This window comes from Pinus tabuliformis, chromosome 9 (genome assembly GCF_031772625.1).
Source record: "Pinus tabuliformis cultivar Carrire ecotype Pingquan chromosome 9, CPIR1, whole genome shotgun sequence".
NCBI lineage: Eukaryota > Viridiplantae > Streptophyta > Pinopsida > Pinales > Pinaceae > Pinus > Pinus tabuliformis.
The window spans coordinates 1,415,578,498-1,415,604,651 of NC_142307.1; the positions used below are offsets into that span (position 1 = coordinate 1,415,578,498).

The 26,154-nt window shown below is 37.1% G+C and overlaps 1 protein-coding gene across 1 annotated transcript; it reads left to right on the forward strand.

The window, feature by feature from the left end:
• Positions 1–6,611: 6,611 nt before the first annotated feature.
• LOC149153849 (uncharacterized) lies at positions 6,612–9,920 on the forward strand. Its single transcript, XM_089443948.1, has one exon. The coding sequence runs from the start codon at positions 6,612–6,614 to the stop codon at positions 9,918–9,920; it is 3,309 nt and encodes a 1,102-aa protein (XP_089300074.1).
• The last annotated feature ends 16,234 nt before the right edge of the window (positions 9,921–26,154 follow it).

Below are 26,154 nucleotides of genomic sequence, written 5' to 3' on the forward strand. Positions count from 1 at the left end.
TCACTTGTGTCACAAAGTGTATCTTAAGTGTTGCACTTGGAGGTAAGTATCATTTTGTTGTCGTTTCAATGGGTTCATGTTGGTTTTGGGTATTGAGTGTTCATTGTTGTGTCGTCGATTGTTTATGAGTGTTTGATTATGTTCCAATTTCACCTCTGCCTCATTGATCCCACACTTAGTCAAATTTTGAAGAGTTCTCTTCCCTACCAACCTTGCTTCACTTTTCCTCCCTAAACTGCGCATTGTGCAATTGCAAGCCTCGGCCAATATCCCCTGCCTCTTGGAACTACACACTGCACAGTCATTGGCTCCAAGGATTTTGCATTGCATAGTCACATTGCCCAATTTCTACCTCTTGTCCCTCTGAATTGCACAATCATACTTCCCAGTCAGCCTTCCACTACGCACTACAAAATTTCTTTGAGTAGTCAGCCTCCTTGTCTCTATGAACTATGAAACTACACAATCTAGTGACCCAATCTCTCTCTTAAACTATGCACTATGCAGTCATAGTGGGAAAACTTGCCTAAATGTGTCATTGTCTTCCTCAACTACGCATTATTGTCTCTCGGTCCTCTAGCCACTACACATTGCACAGTCACAGTCATCAGTCCCTCATCCCTTCCTCCTGGAATTGCACACTTCTCAATCCCTAAGCCTCCTCCTCTATCTTGCATTCAAATCTTGGATCTAATAGGGGAATTGCATGAAGAAGGCTAGACTAGGGAATTTTCGGATGGATGTCGTCTTGTCATGAGTGAATTTCATCTATAGGTATTATATCTTGACATGACATGATGATGTTTAAGGAATATACCCGGGATATTTTTCAAGAAGACACTTATGAAGTTGCAAAGACAAGGATGATCATCAAGCAAGAAGATGAAGGGACACTAGGTTGAAACATAAGGTGGAAGATCAAGATCACATGGAAGACTCCATATCATCAAGCCTTTTGGAGGAGGAAGATGAAGAACATGCAAGACTTATCAAGAAGACATAAAGGAAATATTGAGAAGAGAAGCCTAACAATGACACATCATCATAAAGTTCCATGTCATCAATGCCAAGTCATGGCTTATCCAAGTGTCATCTCAAGAGTCTTATGATTCATCATCTTGGCACATCATCTTTGGATGTAATTATGTAATTTTCAAGAAAATGAGAAATATAAAGTGTGTGGAAGTCCAAAGGTCACTCTTAGAATGTGAAAAGTCATGTAGAAGTCAAAGGGTCTCATGAGAATTTGAAAAGTCACAAGGAAGCTCAAGAGTCATGAGGGGAGCTCAAGAGTCACAAGGGAGGTGGAGAGTCACCTCCCTTGTTATATATACACCATCGTAGCTCAAAAATGGGAGGGACCTTGGCTTCTCAAATTTGGCATAGGAGAGAAGATCTTTCTTTGGAGGAGCGAGTAGTGACTTAATGTTCTACTATTGGGACTAGTGTGGTAGCGTTGTAATTGTGTATATTGGGACTTTCGCTTAATATATGAAGCTCTCAGATTCGACGCACTTTCTTGAATGTGTCGTGAATGATTGTGAAACTATTATTTCATTGTTTATGGTGTATGTTTATGTCAACACATACTAATTAAAATGGACTATTTCATTGGCTTTGGTATGTATCTCGTTGAATGTGTGTTATTACTTGATTTTATGATAGTTTTTGTCTTGTGAACTATTTTGTAGGTTAACCATCAATCCTCTTATGCTCTCGTGTGTCTCTTTTAGGATAGTACTATTACTTTTATTCTATAAGATCATTCTCTCTTTCCCAGTCTTGAAAGCACCTTATATACATTGAAATTATATGCCTCATAGTGTCAACATGCTTGTTTCAAGGATTGTTAGTTTAATATTTTATTTTGATAATTTCATCCAATCTAGATTCCTAAGAGTAAACAACCATACTTCCAGTTGGGGCTCCTACTCCAAACGGTGTGAGTTCTAATTGGGACTTCATATCAGGGTGACCCCCTTGGTTCACCAATTTCCAACACCGTCAATAGTTGGCGCTAGAACTTAGAAGGAGGGACAAATGACAAGCTAAGCTCGTTGAGTCTGTTTTGAATCTCCTATCTTAAATGGCTCATTACCAAATCATACTCCCAAGATGTTTTTCTAAAAGATCTAATCTTAAAATTTCACTTTATACAGAACTATTTTCCAACTTGTCTCAATTAAAGTTTGATGGTGAGGGTGAAATATCCATAGTTGAACATACATCTCAATTTCTCAAGTTTTATGAATCTCATGAAATCAATTGTGAAGATGTTGCTTGTAAATTATTCACCCTCACACTTGAAGGTTGAGTTAAGTTATGGTTTCATACCTTACCATCATGTTCTATCCATTCATTTGAACATATTTTCAAGGAGCTCCCTCAATCCTTTGATAAGTATGATTACTCGAATGTTTATAAAAGGATTAATCAACTTAGGATGAAATATGATGAATCAATAGAGGAATTTGCTAATATATTTCTTCACCTATGTTATGAATTTCATGAAGAAGATATGGATGGGGATTTATTCAAGGATAAGTGTTAGCGTTTGGTTCAAATATCCATGAAATAGTCTAAATTTTAATCCTTGTTTAATAATTCTCTCCCAACTTTTAGTAATCATGAGAAATCTCTAATCTCAGAGGAGGAACCCACCATCCATTCTGTTCCTTGTCCTCCTCCCTTTTCATTACCTGACAAGGTCATCTCTGGTACTATGGTTGAAGTTGTGAAATCTGAAAATTAGTACGTTGATCCATTCATCCTATCATCATTTTATTTTCTTGGTCAATACTCTATGCACAAGAAACCTAAGATGAATATTGGTCCCTTGATTTCCACAAATCATATTAATACACATAAAAAAAAAAAATCTTGAATTAGATATCTTTGAAAATGATCTTTCTTCAAGGGATACCAGTCATCCTCTATCATCTACATTTCATGAAGTTTTGTGTCTTGATCAGCTTAATCAATTTGCACCACCATTCAGTGCTTCAAGTACTCTTAATTCTCAATTTGTTGGTCTAAATGTTGATCAAATATAGGATGGCCCCAATTCACAAATAGAGGAGCAGAAGGGTCAAGATGATTTTAATCTCTCTTTCCTTTTTCAAAATCCTCTATGTCAAAATGATGCTTCTATATTATTTGCTGATAAAGAATTTCAACATCTTGGTAATCATTCAAATGAAATCAAAGACCTTAATCAAAATGAGGCCTTGGGAAACCATAACCCTGAAAACCGTGAATCCACTGATATGCATGGTGATGACTGTCCAAGTTCATTGGATGATCTTTTGTTTTCACAAGAAGACTTGAATTTGCAACGCTTTGATCTAAAATCTAACTTAATCGTAGAATAATTTCTCACAGGAATTTCTTCCTCAACTCACTAACTCTCATGTGGATATGTGTGTAGGGAATCAATTGATATATCATGTTCTTCTAATTATATTTCTGATGAATTAAATTTGAAATCTACACAATGTGATAATGTGGCCCATGATGAAGAAGATGATATGGTAATTGTTGAAAATATCTCTTACCATTTGGGTAAACTATTTGGTGATGTTGAGACATATGATGAGACCGATTCAAACAACTATCTTCTGATTTATAATGTTCCTCCTGAAATAATTAATGATAGTTATTCACGCAAATTTTGATCTGGCCATGCTTCAAAATTCAATAATTCAACATTTAAAATTTTGGGGCCTTGTCAGGAATTCAAGGCACTTCAACTTCGGCTGATGGTTATGTCAGGATCTTACAATCCTGATGAGCTCTCTGAACTAGGAAAGATTAAAATTCTCATGCATGACTCTTTTCTCAACATTGTTTCATTAGATGTAAGCTCTTTCTTCAAGGATTTTCAGTGTCTTCAAGTTAATTCGCTTAATCCTCGAGATGGAATCCCTAATCAGATACAATATTCTTGTTTGGACAATTCTTCTAGGTGAAAATCCCTTGCATCTGACCTAGAATCGACACGCATATCTTTACGAAATGCACAGAGCTATGAAGCTTATCATTCTGATTATCAAGATAAATATCATTATTGGACGAATAATTCATATATGTTAAGTTTTTGTGAATAATCAACTCCTAATCTTTGTTTTGAATGTTATGAAACTAATCATTCTTGTTATGGCCCAATCAATCCTTTTGAGTAGCATTAATTTCTTGAATCATTTAGCTAGATCAAAATCCCCATGCGGATATGGATACTAGCTTTGATTTGGAATATCCTTATAAAATTTTGTCAACATGTTATTCTGACTAGTTTCCTAGATTTACAAGGCCAAAAATTGTTTTTATTTCCCGAAGCTTTCATATTGATGGTCTAGACTTATGGAATTGGACACAAAGGGAATTAATCGAGAATCAAGAATCATGTACTTGTCAGACAATTGAAGAACTTTAGTTGTTGTTGATGGTTACGTGAGACCTTCATAATCTTGACAAGGCTACTAAGAAAGATCATATTATCCGTTCTTTGCAAGATTATCCCCATAATTCAAATGCATTAATTGAAATTTCATTCTCCCAAGAGTTTTAGGGTTTTCAAAAGGATTGTTTCAAATTCCCCGATCGAATCTATGATTGGATCGAAACATCTTACTTAGCAAGCTTTGTCACTAATTATAAGTTTTGATCTTACTTGATGTTTGCTAATACTGAAAGCATGGACAAAGGTACATTCACAAGAAGCTATCAAGGTATGTATGATTGTTGTTCTAATCGAAAAGGTAAGGCTTTAGATTGGTTAGAGTTAATTGTTATGGCACATCTTTTGCCTCTAGGCGAGACCTTCAATTTCTTGTGTAGGGTATTCAAGTTGTCATCTTTATTTATTCCCATTATTTTATACGGTTCTTAATTGCTCGTATCTTTGTACTTACAAGTCGAGAGTAGCTTCAGTGGCTACATTGGAAATTTCACTTGACTTACTCCTAACCTTCTAGCCAGTTAGATTAGGAGTAGGTCTGGTTGCATTTTAGTTTTTTTTTTCATTGCATCTACCCTGCAACTTGTTCTTCATCTAGTTTTTGTATTTTCTTTGTTTTGTCAATTCCTTCCCATCTTACATGTTTCTTTTCTTTTAAGTCTTACATTTTCTTTATTCTTTATTCTTTTTATTATCTTCTTGTATCATGTATTTTCTTTCGCATCCTATTTAATAATACCATGCATGGGAATTTCTTTTCTTTGGCTCAAGAGAACAATTTTGAAAAGCTTCAAAAGGGAAATTGTGATGATGAGCAAAGATTGGCTAATCTTCCTCTTTTTTATTTGGTCCTATATATCTTTTAAGGTCAATGATGTCTAAATGGAAAATATGATTCATTCAACCGAAAATCCATAAGTAGGACCATGATGCTCGTATCTATTATAGGATATTCATTCCTTAACTCAGTGTTATAATTGAATAGTGTTTTTCATTCCAATTGAGTCAAGTAGAGAAGGGAAATAAGACAAATAATGGTGAGAATATTAATTACATAGGTATATAACTATCTTTGAAGGAACAACCTCCCTTGTTCTCACTAAGTCGAAATCCCTCTTCCACCTTAGCAATGTAAAAACTAATAAAATGCTAATGAGCATAGAGAAAATAAAATAAATAGTGAAAGACAAAAAAGGCTTCCTGCATAGGGAGGTGAAACAAGTAACTTCGTTGAGGTACTAAATAGACTCACTGGAAATGAATAAATGCTTTTGTTCCTGTAGTGACTCCACTGGGTTACTGAACAAGCTTTTTGGCAGCAGAGAGACACTAAAGATTAAATCAAAACTCTGATCATTTCAAACTTACAACCATATAATACCCTTCTCCCAAATCGAAACAATTGTGATATGGAAAGCCTTTGGGAATATGTGTTTAGACGAGAATGGAATGGAAGAGACTACACCTATAACTTAGATAAATGGGGAAGCTGAGGTAATCCACACATTGAATCAATACTTCTTAGAAGACTAGACCTTGTGATTAAAGCTAAACCTAATCAAAGAAGTTTGATTTCTTCCATTATGTTGCCAAGTGTTGTCACTATAACAAACACCCTCCAAAAATTTTCCTACTCTTAAATTTTGGAGCCTACTTATAATCTCACAATCAATCACCTCAATCTATTCATGTTCGCTTCATCATTGGTTGATAATTTTCTTACGAGATTCTAACAGTCGAAACCACTTGCTTGCACATGTTTAATCTTTTGATGCATACTCAAGCACACCCTCTTCCAACAAGCTCAGTAGTCAATATTTATCCTTGAAAAAAGGCATTACGTAATCCTTGAGAATAGTGCTTGTGTAGTCTTTGGAAGTAGTGTTTTCCTAGTCCCTAGATACAGTGACTGGACCGGTTCCTCCTCTTAGAAGATTTAATCTCAAAGGCTCCTATCTTCAAGCAATGGGTGGAGGAAATCGGCAATTCTGACCATTTCCCTATTTTCCTTGATATCTCCTGCCCTCCCCCTAAACCTTCCTCCCCCTTTAAATTTAACTCTTCATGGCTACAAGATCCCTCCTACAAAAATCTTTTTGTGGAAACATGGATACATCCGGACAGGGATGCAAGGGAGGACAAAAGTTTTTTATTTATGGAGAATCTCAAGAGGCTGAAGAAGGCAACTATTTCCTGGGCAAAGGATAGGAAATACAAACAGAACGAAGAATTCCATAGAATCAGGGAGGAGTTGAAATTTCTGGAAAGCATTGAGGAGGACGGCTATATCTCGCAGGCAACCAAGGATAAAATTCTTCAATTGGAAAAGAATCAGAACAAAATTCTTTTGGAAAAAGAGGAAGAATGGAGGCTCAAGAGCAGGGCTATATGGCTGAAAGCAGGTGACGAGAATACCAGCTTTTTTCATAATTTTGCAAAAGGGAGAAAATCTGTTAACACTATTTGGAGTCTAAAAGATGAAGAAGGCAGAGAGGTAAATACATACACAGGCCTCTCCGGTCTTGGACAGAGACACTTCCAGAGTCTTTTCTCAGATTCGGGAGAAGCCACAATAGCTGAGGTTATTAGAACTGCACAGTGTTTCCCAAGTTTTGTCGAAGAGGATGAAGCAGAGGATTTATCAGCCCCCGTTACCAAGGATGAAGTTGAAGCTGTCATGAAACTCATGGGCAAAGATAAAAGCCCTGGTCCAGACGGGTGGACTATTGAACTCTTCCTCTCTTTCTTTGATCAAATAGGTTCTGAAATAACTGATGTAGTTGAAGAATCAAGACAGAAAGGAGAAGTTTACAAGCCCTTCAATTCAACTTTCTTAGCCCTCATTCCTAAAAAGGATGATCCGGAGACCTTTGATGACTTCAGGCCGATATCTTTATGCAACTGCATATACAAAATTATCGCAAAGGTGATAGCTCTAAGAATTTCTCCCATTCTGTCAAGGAATATCTCTATGGAACAATTTGGGTTTTTGGACGGAAGACAAATCCATGAGGCCATAGGAGTAGCACAGGAAGTCATCCACAGTGTCAGGCAGCAGAAAAAGAAAGGGGTGGTTTTCAAAATTGATCTATCTAAAGCCTATGACCGTATAAACTGGATTTACCTCCGGATGCTACTAACTCACTTGGGTTTCAACTATTCTTTCATCAGCTGGATAATGGGTTGTATCTCCAATGTCAGCTATGCGATACTTATTAATGGAGCTGCATCCCCTTTTTTCAAAAGTCAAAGAGGTTTAAGGCAAGGATGTCCCTTATCACCTCTTCTTTTTCTTCTAGTGGCAGAGGGCTTAAGCAGGTTGATTCACAAAGCCAGAAGAGAGGAGAAGGTAAAAGGTATTGAGGTAGCTATTAATCTTTTCATTACCCACCTCCTTTTTGTCGATGATATATTGCTATTCTCTAATGGATCTATCAATGAAATCAAAGAGCTTAAAAGCATAATTGATCTGTTTCTAAAAGCTACAGGCATGCAGATTAATCATAGGAAATCCCAGGTGTCTATGGAAAACATTGAAAGAAGGGAAAGATCCTTGATGCAAAATCTCTTCCCCTTCCTTCATCAACAGATGGAATCCCCTTTTAAATATTTGGGCTTTTGGTTAAAACCTTCAGCTTACAAGATAGAAGATTGGAACTGGCTCATTGCTAAGATTGAAGCTAGAATTTCACACTGGAGTCATAAATGGCTGTCCAGAGCAAGCAGACTAACCCTTATTAAATCAGTTCTACTAGCCATCCCTGTCTACTGGGCAGCCTTAACTTGGGTTCCAAAAGGTGTGATGGAAAAAATCAGGAGGATCTGTAGCAAATTCTTATGGGCAGGGGCTAAAGAAAATTCTGTCCTCCCGTGGGTAGCTTGGGACAAGCTGGCAAGACCCAAAGATTGGGGAGGATGGGGAGTAAAAAGGCTCCCCGAGTTTAGCCTTTCTCTGGCAGCCAAATCAGGTTGGCGGCTTATTTCGATGGAGAATCTTTGGACCAGAGTGGTCAGAAGAAAATATATCGACCCTGTTCCGATGGAGGACTGGATCAGAAGCCAGGAAAAGAGAAAAAAAAATGTTTCAGTCGTATGGAAAGCAACGGTGGAAGCTTTCTCTGTGATTGAACAAGGGCTAGCGTGGAAGATAGGTGATGGAAGTCGTTGCAGGATTGGAAGGGATCCCTGGGTAGGCTGTAATGAAGCTTATGCCCTATCCCCAGGCTTACTCAGGCATCTTGATCACAAGGGCATATATACTCTAAACCAGGTGGAGAAAATTGGTCATTTTTCAATATGGGGACAGCCTTGGAAGAGTGCTGAAGAGCTGGGTTTAAATATCAGGTGGAAGAACGAATGGTGTTCTTATATCCAAGAACTTCACCGCTCTAATGTCAGGCTCAAAAATGAATCAGACCTTTTGTTATGGGCGCAGGGGGAAACAGGAGAATATTCCCCTAAGGATGGTTACAAATTCCTCATGCAAAAGAAAGGTTGGGGTAATCCAGATTGGTGGTCGAAACTTATCTGGAAGCTTAAAGGTCCTGCAAAAGCCAAGATTTTCCTATGGTGTATGCTAAAAAGGAAAGTGCCAACCTGGGATACACTGCGAGCCAGATATCTTGTTGGACCAGGGAGATGCCCTTTGTGGAAATCAGAAGAGGAATCTATTAACCACCTTTTTATCACTTGCGCTGAATCAAAAAAGATTTGGGGGGAGCTATCTAGTCTGCTCAACATCAATGCACAGCTGGGTGATGATCGATTGGAAGCGGTTTGGAGTAGGTGGTGGCAAACCTACAAGGAAGGGAATATGAGAATTCTTCCTCTTATTTATTTCTGGGGAGTGTGGATTGCGAGAAATAAGAGCTTGTTTCAAGATAAAGACATCCCTGTTGCAATTACAGCGATAAACTGTGCAGCTATCTACTCTGCCATTCCTGTTCCTGATCTCAAAACTCCTCAAATTTTATCTAAGCCTGTAAATATCCAAGAGGGTATTCCCTGGGCCTTTTTTGACGGGGCCTCTCAGAACAACAAGGCCGAGGCTGGACTGTGTATTCACTTTAATCAAGAACATTCTCTTAAAGCCTCTGTAGGTCTCGGAACAGGCTCAAATAACTTTGCTGAGATCTCTGCTTTGCGCTTTCTTCTATGTTTGCTTCTTCAGCGAAATATTCACTCAATTCAAATTTATGGCGACTCTCTGAACATAGTCAATTGGGTGAACGGAAATGCTGTATGCCGAAATCAAATCCTGAAGATTATTCTTGAGGAAATTCAGCGCTTAAAGTCATCTTTCAATGTATTCATACTTTGCCATATATTCAGGGACAGAAACGAGGATGCTGACAGGTTCTCTAAGGCTGGTGTTCAACAAGTTTTGGGAAGCTGGGCAATTACAGAATACAGGCAGGGGCAGACCATCGTTTCGAATGACTCTCCTTTCGAACAGCCTCAGTGATAGCGACAGTCTCATTTCGCTCTCTTGGTTGTGGATATTTCTGCATATATGTTTTTGTTTCCTCTGTTTTCATGTCTTAATATGTGGACAGTTTTTTTTCATATCAGATCTCCAATATATATTCCGTATCATACTGATTTTTTCTTCTCGCCTGAAGCTCTAAAATCAGTTTTGTAAGAGTGTGTTTTATCCACTCGGTAGAAGATCTCGTACTGAAAAAGTTTTCTTTTAGTTTTAATGCTCAAGGTTTCGCCCAAGGAGGAAGACCTTTCAGGTCGATACACGTCCATACCGCCGGATGTTAGTTATTTGATCTCCTTTCTAACAGTCTTTTTGGACTGTGGTTTATTTGTGTTTTCTCTACAGCACAACAATCTTGCATCAGGTTTGCAAGCGGATCCCTATCTGTAACTTTTTATTTTGCTCAATAAAAAGTGGTTTTTTCTTCCGGAAAAAAAAAATGTAATTGCAACAATTATAATGTTATACCTTGTCTAGTTTTTTTCCTTGTGCAACAAACTTTGTTTAAAATTAAAAGAGGGTTATCCCTTGACATAGCACACGTTTGAATATCATTATTAACCTTGAAACGTCACAATTCGTGGCATAGACCACGACAAATATTTGAGGTTTGCCAAAGGGTTTATAGTTTATTCCTTCCAGTCCTTTCGGTATTCATATATCACGACCGCATCATTTTCCATTTAGTGACGTTATTATGGGGTCTATGTAACATTATAATGTTCACCTTTGGCACAACTTATTAATTCTAAGTCAAGCTCGAAGGCTCCAGATCTTGCGAGTTGTGTCAAGGACAATTTTTTTTTTTATGGATTTTATTATAGGTAATGTTTCTCCATGACTTCATGTTTGTTAGTCGATTATGCAAACCAAGGAGTCTGGGGTTTCTTGTTGCCATGGCCATTCTAGGTAAGTGTTGTCGCTACGACAAACACCCTGTAAAATTTTGCCTGCTCTTAAAATTTGGAGCCCACTTATGATTTCATGATCTGTCACTGAAGTTGTTCATGTTCACTTCATGATTGGTTGATACTTTTCTTATGATATTCTAACTACCAAAACTACTTGCTTACACATGTTTAGCCTTTTGATGCATTCTCAAGTGCACCCTCTTCCGACAAGCTTAGTAGTCAATGTTTATCCTAAAAAATAAACATTACAATCCTTGAGAATAGTTCTTGTGTAGTATTTGGAAGTAGTTTATGAATAGTCCCTAGATATAGTGACTGTGGAGTGTCCAGTGACAACAATTGCATAACCCTTGCTGACAGTGACTACGCAATTCATAAAAATAATGATTGTACAATTCTTGTTGATAGTTAGTGCGCAGTCCTAGTTGACGGTGAGCATGTAATCCTGTGAGTTAGCCATCCTCTCGCTATTAGTTGCAATTGTATCACCATTCCATTGATTCTCCCCAATTGTCACTTTAGCACATTTTGCTTTCATAAGTTTCGATTTCACTTTTACGACCGTCATTTTTGGTTGTTTTCACTTTAACAAGTGTCACTTTGGTGTTCTCTTCGTTATAACATGTGTCACTTCCACTTTATTTAACCTTTGCAAGTGTCTTTTTCACTTTTTCTTATTGTTTCAAGTATCGTATTTTAGTAAGGGAAGTGTCGAACTTTGTGTAAGGGAGTTATAGTGCATTTTTAAGAGCTAACTTTGGTACTAATGGGTCCTATTTATCATAAAGACATGGACTAGAATCATTTCCAAAGTTTTATGCATTGTTTTGTTGGTGTCATCACTTGTGTCACAAAGTGTATCTTAAGTGTTGCACTTGGAGCTAAGCATCATTTTGTTGTCGTTTCAATGGGTTCATGTTGGTTTTGGGTATTGAGTGTTCATTGTTGTGTCGTCGATTGTTTATGAGTGTTTGATTATGTTCCAGTTTCACCTCTGCCTCATTGATCCCACACTTAGTCAAATTTTGAAGAGTTCTCTTCCCTACCAACCTTGCTTCACTTTTCCTCCCTAAACTGCGCATTGTGCAATTGCAAGCCTCGGCCAATATCCCCTGCCTCTTGGAACTACACACTGCACAGTCATTGGCTCCAAGGATTTTGCATTGCATAGTCACATTGCCCAATTTCTACCTCTTGTCCCTCTGAATTGCACAATCATACTTCCCAGTCAGCCTTCCACTATGCACTACAAAATTTCTTTGAGTAGTCAGCCTCCTTGTCTCTATGAACTATGAAACTACACAATCTAGTGACCCAATCTCTCTCTTAAACTATGCACTATGCAGTCATAGTGGGAAAACTTGCTTAAATGTGTCATTGTCTTCCTCAACTACGCATTATTGTCTCTCGGTCCTCTAGCCACTACACATTGCACAGTCACAGTCATCAGTCCCTCATCCCTTCCTCCTGGAATTGCACACTTCTCAATCCCTAAGCCTCCTCCTCTATCTTGCATTCAAATCTTGGATCTAATAGGGGAATTGCATGAAGAAGACTAGACTAGGGAATTTTCGGATGGATGTCGTCTTGTCATGAGTGAATTTCATCTATAGGTATTATATCTTGACATGACATGATGATGTTTAAGGAATATACCCGGGATATTTTTCAAGAAGACACTTATGAAGTAGCAAAGACAAGGATGATCATCAAGCAAGAAGATGAAGGAACACTAGGTTGAAACATAAGGTGGAAGATCAAGATCACATGGAAGACTCCATATCATCAAGCCTTTTGGAGGAGGAAGATGAAGAGCATGCAAGACTTATCAAGAAGACATAAAGGAAATATTGAGAAGAGAAGCCTAACAATGACACATCATCATAAAGTTCCATGTCATCAATGCCAAGTCATGGCTTATCCAAGTGTCATCTCAAGAGTCTTATGATTCATCATCCTGGCACATCATCTTTGGATGTAATTATGTAATTTTCAAGAAAATGAGAAATATAAAGTGTGTGGAAGTCCAAAGGTCACTCTTAGAATATGAAAATTCATGTAGAAGTCAAAGGGTCTCATCAGAATTTGAAAAGTCACAAGGAAGCTCAAGAGTCATGAGGGGAGCTCAAGAGTCACAAGGGAGGTGGAGAGTCACCTCCCTTGTTATACATACACCATCGTAGCTCAAAAATGGGAGGGACCTTGGCTTCTCAAATTTGGCATAGGAGAGAAGATCTTTCTTTGGAGGAGCGAGTAGTGACTTAATGTTCTACTATTGGGACTAGTGTGGTAGCGTTGTAATTGTGTATATTGGGACTTTCGCTTAATATATGAAGCTCTCAGATTCGACGCACTTTCTTGAATGTGTCGTGAATGATTGTGAAACTATTATTTCATTGTTTATGGTGTATGTTTATGTCAACACATACTAATTAAAATGGACTATTTCATTGGCTTTGGTATGTATCTCGTTGAATGTGTGTTATTACTTGATTTTATGATAGTTTTTGTCTTGTGAACTATTTTGTAGGTTAACCATCAATCCTCTTATGCTCTCGTGTGTCTCTTTTAGGATAGTACTATTACTTTTATTCTATAAGATCATTCTCTCTTTCCCAGTCTTGAAAGCACCTTATATACATTGAAATTATATGCCTCATAGTGTCAACATGCTTGTTTCAAGGATTGTTAGTTTAATATTTTATTTTGATAATTTCATCCAATCTAGATTCCTAAGAGTAAACAACCATACTTCCAGTTGGGGCTCCTACTCCAAACGGTGTGAGTTCTAATTGGGACTTCATATCAGGGTGACCCCCTTGGTTCACCAATTTCCAACACCGTCAATAGTTGGCGCTAGAACTTAGAAGGAGGGACAAATGACAAGCTAAGCTCGTTGAGTCTGTTTTGAATCTCCTATCTTAAATGGCTCATTACCAAATCATACTCCCAAGATGTTTTTCTAAAAGATCTAATCTTAAAATTTCACTTTATACAGAACTATTTTCCAACTTGTCTCAATTAAAGTTTGATGGTGAGGGTGAAATATCCATAGTTGAACATACATCTCAATTTCTCAAGTTTTATGAATCTCATGAAATCAATTGTGAAGATGTTGCTTGTAAATTATTCACCCTCACACTTGAAGGTTGAGTTAAGTTATGGTTTCATACCTTACCATCATGTTCTATCCATTCATTTGAACATATTTTCAAGGAGCTCCCTCAATCCTTTGATAAGTATGATTACTCGAATGTTTATAAAAGGATTAATCAACTTAGGATGAAATATGATGAATCAATAGAGGAATTTGCTAATATATTTCTTCACCTATGTTATGAATTTCATGAAGAAGATATGGATGGGGATTTATTCAAGGATAAGTGTTAGCGTTTGGTTCAAATATCCATGAAATAGTCTAAATTTTAATCCTTGTTTAATAATTCTCTCCCAACTTTTAGTAATCATGAGAAATCTCTAATCTCAGAGGAGGAACCCACCATCCATTCTGTTCCTTGTCCTCCTCCCTTTTCATTACCTGACAAGGTCATCTCTGGTACTATGGTTGAAGTTGTGAAATCTGAAAATTAGTACGTTGATCCATTCATCCTATCATCATTTTATTTTCTTGGTCAATACTCTATGCACAAGAAACCTAAGATGAATATTGGTCCCTTGATTTCCACAAATCATATTAATACACATAAAAAAAAAAATCTTGAATTAGATATCTTTGAAAATGATCTTTCTTCAAGGGATACCAGTCATCCTCTATCATCTACATTTCATGAAGTTTTGTGTCTTGATCAGCTTAATCAATTTGCACCACCATTCAGTGCTTCAAGTACTCTTAATTCTCAATTTGTTGGTCTAAATGTTGATCAAATATAGGATGGCCCCAATTCACAAATAGAGGAGCAGAAGGGTCAAGATGATTTTAATCTCTCTTTCCTTTTTCAAAATCCTCTATGTCAAAATGATGCTTCTATATTATTTGCTGATAAAGAATTTCAACATCTTGGTAATCATTCAAATGAAATCAAATACCTTAATCAAAATGAGGCCTTGGGAAACCATAACCCTGAAAACCGTGAATCCACTGATATGCATGGTGATGACTGTCCAAGTTCATTGGATGATCTTTTGTTTTCACAAGAAGACTTGAATTTGCAAAGCTTTGATCTAAAATCTAACTTAATCGTAGAATAATTTCTCACAGGAATTTCTTCCTCAACTCACTAACTCTCATGTGGATATGTGTGTAGGGAATCAATTGATATATCATGTTCTTCTAATTATATTTCTGATGAATTAAATTTGAAATCTACACAATGTGATAATGTGGCCCATGATGAAGAAGATGATATGGTAATTGTTGAAAATATCTCTTACCATTTGGGTAAACTATTTGGTGATGTTGAGACATATGATGAGACCGATTCAAACAACTATCTTCTGATTTATAATGTTCCTCCTGAAATAATTAATGATAGTTATTCACGCAAATTTTGATCTGGCCATGCTTCAAAATTCAATAATTCAACATTTAAAATTTTGGGGCCTTGTCAGGAATTCAAGGCACTTCAACTTCGGCTGATGGTTATGTCAGGATCTTACAATCCTGATGAGCTCTCTGAACTAGGAAAGATTAAAATTCTCATGCATAACTCTTTTCTCAACATTGTTTCATTAGATGTAAGCTCTTTCTTAAAGGATTTTCAGTGTCTTCAAGTTAATTCGCTTAATCCTCGAGATGGAATCCCTAATCAGATACAATATTCTTGTTTGGACAATTCTTCTAGGTGAAAATCCCTTGCATCTGACCTAGAATCGACACGCATATCTTTACGAAATGCACAGAGCTATGAAGCTTATCATTCTGATTATCAAGATAAATATCATTATTGGACGAATAATTCATATATGTTAAGTTTTTGTGAATAATCAACTCCTAATCTTTGTTTTGAATGTTATGAAACTAATCATTCTTGTTATGGCCCAATCAATCCTTTTGAGTAGCATTAATTTCTTGAATCATTTAGCTAGATCAAAATCCCCATGCGGATATGGATACTAGCTTTGATTTGGAATATCCTTATAAAATTTTGTCAACATGTTATTCTGACTAGTTTCCTAGATTTACAAGGCCAAAAATTGTTTTTATTTCCCGAAGCTTTCATATTGATGGTCTAGACTTATGGAATTGGACACAAAGGGAATTAATCGAGAATCAAGAATCATGTACTTGTCAGACAGTTGAAGAACTTTAGTTGTTGTTGATGGTTACGTGAGACCTTCATAATCTTGACAAGGCTACTAAGAAAGATCATATTATCCGTTCTTTGCAAGATTATCCCCATAATTCAAATGCATTAATTGAAATTTCATTCTCCCAAGAGTTTTAGGGTTTTCAAAAGGATTGTTTCAAATTCCCCGATCGAATCTATGATTGGATCGAAACATCTTACTTAGCAAGCTTTGTCACTAATTATAAGTTTTGATCTTACTTGATGTTTGCTAATACTGAAAGCATGGACAAAGGTACATTCACAACAAGCTATCAAGGTATGTATGATTGTTGTTCTAATCGAAAAGGTAAGGCTTTAGATTGGTTAGAGTTAATTGTTATGGCACATCTTTTGCCTCTAGGCGAGACCTTCAATTTCTTGTGTAGGGTATTCAAGTTGTCATCTTTATTTATTCCCATTATTTTATATGGTTCTTAATTGCTCGTATCTTTGTACTTACAGGTCGAGAGTAGCTTCAGTGGCTACATTGGAAATTTCACTTGACTTACTCCTAACCTTCTAGCCAGTTAGATTAGGAGTAGGTCTGGTTGCATTTTAGTTTTTTTTTTCATTGCATCTACCCTGCAACTTGTTCTTCATCTAGTTTTTGTATTTTCTTTGTTTTGTCAATTCCTTCCCATCTTACATGTTTCTTTTCTTTTAAGTCTTACATTTTCTTTATTCTTTATTCTTTTTATTATCTTCTTGTATCATGTATTTTCTTTCGCATCCTATTTAATAATACCATTCATGGGAATTTCTTTTCTTTGGCTCAAGAGAACAATTTTGAAAAGCTTCAAAAGGGAAATTGTGATGATGAGCAAAGATTGGCTAATCTTCCTCTTTTTTATTTGGTCCTATATATCTTTTAAGGTCAATGATGTCTAAATGGAAAATATGATTCATTCAACCGAAAATCCATAAGTAGGACCATGATGCTCGTATCTATTATAGGATATTCATTCCTTAACTCAGCGTTATAATTGAATAGTGTTTTTCATTCCAATTGAGTCAAGTAGAGAAGGGAAATAAGACAAATAATGGTGAGAATATTAATTACATAGGTATATAACTATCTTTGAAGGAACAACCTCCCTTGTTCTCACTAAGTCGAAATCCCTCTTCCACCTTAGCAATGTAAAAACTAATAAAATGCTAATGAGCATAGAGAAAATAAAATAAATAGTGAAAGACAAAAAAGGCTTCCTGCATAGGGAGGTGAAACAAGTAACTTCGTTGAGGTACTAAATAGACTCACTGGAAACGAATAAATGCTTTTGTTCCTGTAGTGACTCCACTGGGTTACTGAACAAGCTTTTTGGCAGCAGAGAGACACTAAAGATTAAATCAAAACTCTGATCATTTCAAACTTACAACCATATAATACCCTTCTCCCAAATCGAAACAATTGTGATATGGAAAGCCTTTGGGAATATGTGTTTAGACGAGAATGGAATGGAAGAGACTACACCTATAACTTAGATAAATGGGGAAGCTGAGGTAATCCACACATTGAATCAATACTTCTTAGAAGACTAGACCTTGTGATTAAAGCTAAACCTAATCAAAGAAGTTTGATTTCTTCCATTATGTTGCCAAGTGTTGTCACTATAACAAACACCCTCCAAAAATTTTCCTACTCTTAAATTTTGGAGCCTACTTATAATCTCACAATCAATCACCTCAATCTATTCATGTTCGCTTCATCATTGGTTGATAATTTTCTTACGAGATTCTAACAGTCGAAACCACTTGCTTACACATGTTTAATCTTTTGATGCATACTCAAGCACACCCTCTTCCAACAAGCTTAGTAGTCAATATTTATCCTTGAAAAAAGGCATTACGTAATCCTTGAGAATAGTGCTTGTGTATTCTTTGGAAGTCGTGTTTTCCTAGTCCCTAGATACAGTGACTGTGCAATATCCAGTTACAAGAACTGTGTAACCCTTGCTGACAGTGACTGCACATTTCATAAATGCAATGACTGTGCAATTCTTGTTGACAGCCAGTGCGCAATCCTAGTTGAAAATGACCATGAAATCCTATGAATCAGTCATTCTCTCACTCTTAATTGCAATTGTATCACCATTCCATTCAATTTCCCTAACTATTGCTTTTGCATTTTTTTTTACTTTCATAAGTGCCACTTTCACTTTTATGATTATCGTTTTTTCTTTCTTTCACTTTAACAAGTGTCACTTTTTTATTCTCTTCGATATCACATGTGTCACTTCCACTTTCTTTAGCCTTTGCAAGTGTTGTTTTCACTTTTTCTTACGATCACAAATGTCGTATTTCTACAAGGGAAGTGTCACACTTTGTGTAAGGGAGTTATAACACATTTTTAAGAGGAAATTGTGGTACTAATGAGTGTCCTATATATCATAGAGACATGGAATAGACCCATTTCCAAATTTTATGCATTGTTTTGTTGGTGTCGTCACTTGTGTTGCAAAGTTTATCTTAAGTGTTGCACTTGGAGATAAGTGTCGTTTTGTTGTTGTTTCAATGGGTTTTTAATAGTTGTGGGTCAAAATTTCATGTAATAAAGGTTAATAAAGGAAAAATAAGACCAAGTCCATGGGACACATATTCCAGGTTGAGTCTTGGGAAAAGCACTATAGTGGGCATCACTTTCAGTTTATTAATGGCTAATGAAATTGGTAAAGGCATTGGCAAAGGAAAAGAGGAAATAATTGGTATTTTATTTATGAAATAAAAGAAAATAGGAGAAAAGGAAGGTGAAGAGATGTAAATTTGCATGAGGGGGGAATTAGAGGAAAATGAAGGAAAATGAAGAAAATAGAGGCGTCAATGATAAAAAGGCTTCTAAGCATCAGTTCACAACTCTTGCTGGTTTAGATTTTTTCAATTGAGATTTTGATGGTTTAGATTTTGTCAATATTATCTTGGGTCAAGTGAGAAAGAGAGAGAAGAGCACCAAGAGGAGAAATCTAGCAAGCAAGCAAAGGAAGGAAAAGGAAAAGAAAGGAAAGCAAAGGAGAGAAAGGAGAAGGTTGGATCATCAGCTCCCGTGGGAGGATTTTCAGGTAACAAGATGCATGTGTGATTTCCTAGCTAAGGTGTGAATGCATGGTACATGCATTTGTTCATTTGGCTCACTTCCTATCATTGGCATTGATTTTTCCATGTTTGACAGTGGTTTTAGCCTTTCCTTGTCATTCCTTGGATAGCCATGGTGTGTTGGCATTCATTTTTGGTTGACCTTTAGATTACTGGAAGGTTTTGGATCCAGGTGTGGTGGTATCAAGCAACTTCCCAAGGGTTGGGGGTGGAGATTGTTTTCTACTGGAAGCCCTTGATGGGTGGGTGAAGACAGGAAAATTCCTCAAGGGATGGTAAAGGAATTATGATGCATCCAAGCTTGTTTTGTTATCATCTCTTGACCGGTTTTGGTGAGATCATGGTAGTTTGAGGGTGGGGGTGGTTTAACCTCTGAATTCCCTTAGTTTTTTATGTCTTGGGTTATCCCATGAGATCCCACATTCACGCTTCGAATATGGCACATGGGTGATTGGCTAAAAGAAATATTTGGTTCAACTCAATCTATGGTTGGGTGGTACGTGGAAGTCCTGACTTGGTTGGATTTTGCATATGTTATTAAGAGATATTTCTCTATTGTGAATCATGAGTAATTGTACATGTTATTATGTTTCCTTGAGGGCTATTCTTTCATGGTTAATATTATGGTTATATGCTAGTTATAAGCATGATTTTTGTTGTGTACCATCTATGAATCTTATCATGAATTGTTTAGTTATTGATTGGTTGATGAATGTATGGATTAATAAGTGTTCCTGTAGCTATGTGGAGAGGGCATAAAGCCTTCTTGGTGATTCTTAGATAAATCTCAGACTAATATGATCAGATATGCATTCATGACCTATAACTTACATGTTTTCCATCTATTTGACGAAATGTTTGTTATGGACTAGGCATATCCTGGGTCAATTCTTGTTCAAGTTTTGTATGAAAATATTTGTCATTATGTCATTTATCATTCTAAGAAGTTACAGGTAGTTATGGGTAGTGTTCTAGAGGTTGTCTTCGAAAGGTGGCTCAAATATCGAGACCGCACCCTCTAAATTGGAGATTTTGGGTTATAACCACACTCAAGTATTGTTGTGCATGCAGTTGGAGGCCTAAAACCGCACCCATACCTTGTCATGCATGTGGTTGTGGTCTTAGGGCATGAGAAAGAGCCCCAACTTAGGGTTTGGTCATCAGGGGTGATCCTTTGGCCCCTGAGTGTCTTGTAGCCCTGAGGGATGTTGTGAGTTATCCGTTGTCAGCCCACTTCCATAAATAAAGTCTGGAGGTGGGGTCATGTCATAGTAACTCTTTGTCTCATGTTTACCTTGGTAGGATTGTGAATTTGGGTAAATGTGGGAGGAGGAATTACAAATGTGTATTAGAGCTTCCAGGTTCAAACACTTGGACTGTATGGGCTAGATACATGTTGTTATGCATGTATTGTCATGATTGTGGTTATCGTGCATTAGGTCATTTTATGTAGTTATTTTTATCATGCATGATGTTGATACGTTGATATGAATATGTATATATGTATCGTGCTAATATGGACTAATTTGTGTGGACAAGATAGCCTCCCCAAAACTCACTAAGGTATGTTTGATTATGTTTATATTTGGTTATCTAACATGGTATGTTTGCAGGAAGAAGATCAGAGATGACAAGCAGAATTGTGGATTACAATTCACGTGTCTCTCTTTATAAATCAAATGAGCATCTGAGAGATGAGTACTCTCATGACATAGCAGATACCTTGAGAAGTATGAATGCATTAATTAGGATTTGCAAAGAAGATAATGACAGGATCATTTAGTGACATGAAATACTTTCCAGGGAACAAGAAAAGAAAATAGAGTCAATGCAGTGATCCTTCAGATTTTATCATATTTGCAGAGATAGGGACATCCAAGGATCAATTATGCACAAGAGGACAAGACCAATGGGGCATATGGTAGCAAATCTCAATCAGCGCACATGTTAGACAAGGATGACACAGTCATAGGTGGAAAATGGATGGATACACTTAATAGGAGACTTAGTTGTTATGAGTTCTATTCTAGTTCTGGTTCAGATAGAAATCATGGTCATCATCTGTATCATCCTTATAGGAGGAGTGACAGGGATACTTCCTGGATGAGTTCAAGAAGGCCAAGCCTGCTACATTCGATGGAGAGTTTAAGAAACTGGAAGATGTAGAAACATGGTTGCTTGGGATGAAGAAGTTCTTCGAGATGCATAACTACACAAACAACATGAAAGCCAGGACAGTTATCTTCAGTCTCAATGGAAAATAAAACATTTTTTGGGAAGATGTGAAGCGTGTCAGAGGCATCAGGACAGAGGAGCTCAGTTGGCATGAATTCAAGAGACTTTTCAGAAATGAGTACTTGTCAGAGATATACTATGATGGTAAGGCTAAGGAGTTCTAAGAGTTGAAGATGTGATCTATGATAGATGAAGAGTACGTGACTAAATTCCTAGAGTTTTTGAGGTATCTTCCTTACCTAGAGGATGAGAAGACAAAAGTTCAAAGCTTCATCAATGGAGTGCCATTAGAATTCAAGGATTGGATTGAGTATGATGAGCCTCAGTCATTGGAGGAAGTCATCAGGAAGTTGAAGAATTTTTATGAGAAGTTTAATCTTAAGTCAGAGCCTAAGTGTGATTGGAAAGGAAATGGCAAGACAAAAGGAAAATGACCTCTGAAGCGGGAAAGACCTTAGAATGCTAGTGAGAAAGAGAATGTGGCTCCTTACAAGAAGTTCAGTACAAGAGAGAAGGGACATGGATATCATCCTGGAGAGAAGCGAAATAAGGGTAGTAGCAGAGAATTGTTTCAATGTTGGATTTGTGCAAAAGACCATCGCAAGAAGGATTTTCCATTGTACCAGTGTGGCAGACCTCAGATCTATAGTGCTCAGGAGGCACAGGAAGTTGGGGATATTGGAAAAATTATTCCTCAGATCTACACAGCATTTGATAAAAAGAAGGTACATCACCAGGAATACATTATTTAGATGGAAGGTAAGATCTTTGATCGAGTTGTTTCCATTTTGATTGATCTTGGATCTATTGTATTTATGGTAATTCAGACATGGTGGATAAGTGTGGATTGAGTAAATAATTGCATGCAGAGTCTTGGTTGGTGTAGTTGTATATAGGGACCAAGAAAATAGTTCGTCATTGGGTGAGAGCCTATGAATTTTTGTTGAATGGTATGCCTACAGCAACACATCTAAATGTGCTTCCTTTGGGTTAATATAATATGATTTTGCGTATGGATTGGTTGTACCTTCAGAGGACTAAGGTAGATTTCCACGAGAAGGCTATTGAGTTTTTGGATGATGATGGAGAAAAGAGAATATTGTAGGGTAAGAAGAAGTCTACATCAGTGAGAATGGTTACAACTATGCAGGATAAGTGTAGTTCTAGGAAAGGGTGTGTATTTTTTTAAAGTTCATATTTCTAGTGAAAAGGGGAAGGATGTTGAGGATGCTAAAGTCTTGAAGAGATATTTTGTTTTTCAGTAGTTTCAAGATGTATTTCTAGCAGAGATTTCAGAATTACCACGTCATAGTGAATTGGACTTCTCTATTGAGTTAGTACCAGGAGAAGCACCAACATCAAAGGCACCTTACAGAATGAGTATACTCCAGAGTTGGTGGAATTGAAGTTGTAGCTATAGGAAATGCTTGATAAGGGATACATTGGGACAAGTGTGCTACCTTGGGGTGCACCAATGTTGTTCACAAAGAAGAAGAATGATACTCTTAGGTTGTGTATTGACTACACACAATTGAACAAGGTGGCGATTAAGAACAGGTATCCTTTGCCGCAGATTGAAGACTTGTTTGATCAGTTGAAGGAAGTTGCAGTGTTTTCAAAGATTGATCTAAGATAAGGATATCAATAGGTACACATCAAAGAAGAGGACATTAACAAAACCACATTTCGTACAAGTATGGGCATTATGAGTTTGTAGTAGTTCCTTTTGGTCTTACTAATGCTCCAGCTACTTTCATGTGTTTGATGAATAGTGTGTTGTGTCCTTATCTAGACAAGTTTGTGATAGTATTCATTGATGACATATTGATATATTCTAAGAATGAGGAAGACCATACAGAAAATCTGACAATAGTGTTAAAATTGTTGAGATACGATCAGTTGTATGCCAAGCTTAGTAAGTGTAGTTTCTTTCAAATAAAATTTCATTACTTGGGACATGTTGTTTCCAAGGAAGGTATAGTAGTGGACCTAGAAAATATCAAACCTATCATGGAGTGGGCATCTCCTAGGAGTGTGGATGAGGTTAGACCATTCATGGGATTAGTAGGTTATTATAGGATGTTCATCAAGAACTTTTCATGGATTTCCTATCCTATTACATCTTTTAAGCGAAAAGGGAAGAAGTTTGAATGGACAAAGAAGTGTGCAACTAGTTTTGAGCAGTTGAAGTAGTTGCTTACAAATGCACTAGTGTTAAAGATTGCAGATCCTAACAAAGAGTTAGTGGTATACACAGTTTCTTGCAAGAGAGGAATTGGTGGATTCCTTATACAAGAATGATAGGTGGTATGCTTTGAGTCAAGGAAGTTGAATGAGTATGAGCATAACTATGTGACTCATGATCATGAGTTGGCAGCTACCATTCATGCATTGAAAATGTTGAGACACTATCTTCTTGGAAAGAGGTTCATCTTGATGAGTGATAATAGTGGGATGAGGTACTTATTTGATCAACCTAAGCTGAATGCTAGGAAAGCTAGATGGTTGGCTACTCTCAGTGAGTTTGATTTCAAGATCAGGTACATTAAGGGGAGGAGAACAAGGCTGCAGATGCTCTTAGTAGAAGAGTGAAGGTGAATCACATTGCAACAGTGATTTCTTATGGGATATACTTTCAGTAGCAGATCTTGCATGAAGGAAAACATGATGACAAGTATCAACAGTTGAGGAACAAGTCACAGCAGTAGGGTGTAAGTAATAGGGATGGGGAGTATCATCTCATGGCAGATGGCTTGGTCAGATTTAGGAACAATATTTATGTACCAGATGACAGTGAGATCAAGAATCTTATCTTGAGGGTGTTTCATGTTAATTCGTATTAGGTCACCCAGAATATCAAAAGACATTGACATCATTTAAAAATTTCTACCATTGTCCAAACTTGAAGAAAGAGGTGGTTAACTTTGTTGCGATATATTTAGACTATTAACAAGTAAAAGCAAATTGTAAACATCCAAGTGGTTTACTACAACCGATTCTAATTCCAAAGTGGAAAGGGAAGTCATTTCAATGGACTCCATTACAGGTTTGTCAAGGACTTCCATACAAAATGATTCCATCGTGGTTGTGGTTGGCAGGTTAAGTAAGGTAGCTAACTTTATTTTAGTTAAGTCTACAAATTCAATTAGTGAGGTAGCTCAAATTTTCAATAGAGAGAGTGAGATTGCATGGTGTTCCCATGAAGAACGTATCAGATAGAGATTCCAAGTTCAATTCCACGTTTTGGAAAGAGTTGTTTGCAGGTTTGGCGACAAAGTTGGCTTTTAGTACAACTTATCATCTACATATAGATGGATAGAGAGAGAGAGGGTTTACAAGATTCTTGAGTACATGTTAAGGATGTATGTCATGCATCAGCAGAGGAAGTGGGAAGAGTATCTTCCACTGGTAGAGTTTGCATATAATAATGGGTATTAGGAATCCTTGAAGATGAGTCTGTTTGAGGCACTTTATGGGAAAAGTTGTAATACTCCTATCAACTAGAGTGATCCAGTGAACAGGGTACTGATTGGACCAGATATGTTGGTAGAGATGGAACATGAAATGCAAGTTATTAAGAGGAATTTGAAGGCATCATAGGATAGGCATAAGAGACATGCATATCATCACAGGGTATTTAAGGGTTTTCAGGTTGGGGAGCATGTGTACTTGTGCATCAATCCCAAGAGGATCTCCTTGAGGATTGGATCATGTGCCAAGATGACACCTTGGTATTGTGGGACTTTTGAGATCCTTGATAGGATTAGAGAAGTGGCCTACAAACTTGCACTGCCTCCAACAGTGAAATTCCATGATGTTTTCCATGTTTCATTCTTAAGAAGTATTTCCATGATGTTGATAATGTGATTGACTTGTTTGTATTGCAGGTGGAGCCGGAGGGAGAATTCCAACCATAGCCTCAGTGCATGTTACAACGGAAACAACTCATGCTTCAAACTGAGTAATTGACCAAGTTAAAGTGCAGTGGAAGCACTTTGGGCCCAATGAAGCTACATGGGAGATGATTGATTGAATTCAGCATTTGTATCCTTCATTATTTGTTGGGTCAAGTAAATGAGTTTTTGGTATATGTCTATATGTATATGGTTGTAAGCACCACAATGAGTTGTGTTATAAAGCTCCAATAAGCGATGTGATTGTCATGTTTGTTATGTTGGTCATGTTTAGCAGTAGTTGTTCATTGTAAGTACAACATTGAGCTATGTTGTAAAGCTCCATGTGCACTATGTTTTGTTTTTAGTAGTTTTCTTGTCATAGGTGTCATAGAACACCAAGGACAATGTTCCCCTAAGGAGGAGGGGTTTGTAACAACCCCGGGTTAAAAGCTCATGTAACAAAGGTTAATAAAGAAAAAATAAGACCAAGGTCATGGGACATGTATTCCAAGCTAAATGTTGGGACTGTTGTGGACATGGCACTTGATTGTTGTAATGCCTTAAGACTATGTTTACGCATACATGTAGTGCAATGGCACATGGAGTCATCAAGTTATGTAATGGTCTACTTGAATAGGTACTAGGGTGGTAGGTGTACTGGTAACCTAGCTTGAGGTCGGCATGTGATATCTTAGGTGAGATAGTTGATGAGTGACTTGGACCAGGTTAATCTCCTTGAGTCAAGTTTAAGGGGGGGATTTTTAGGGTAGTTCAAGTAAACTTGACTCGGTCAAGT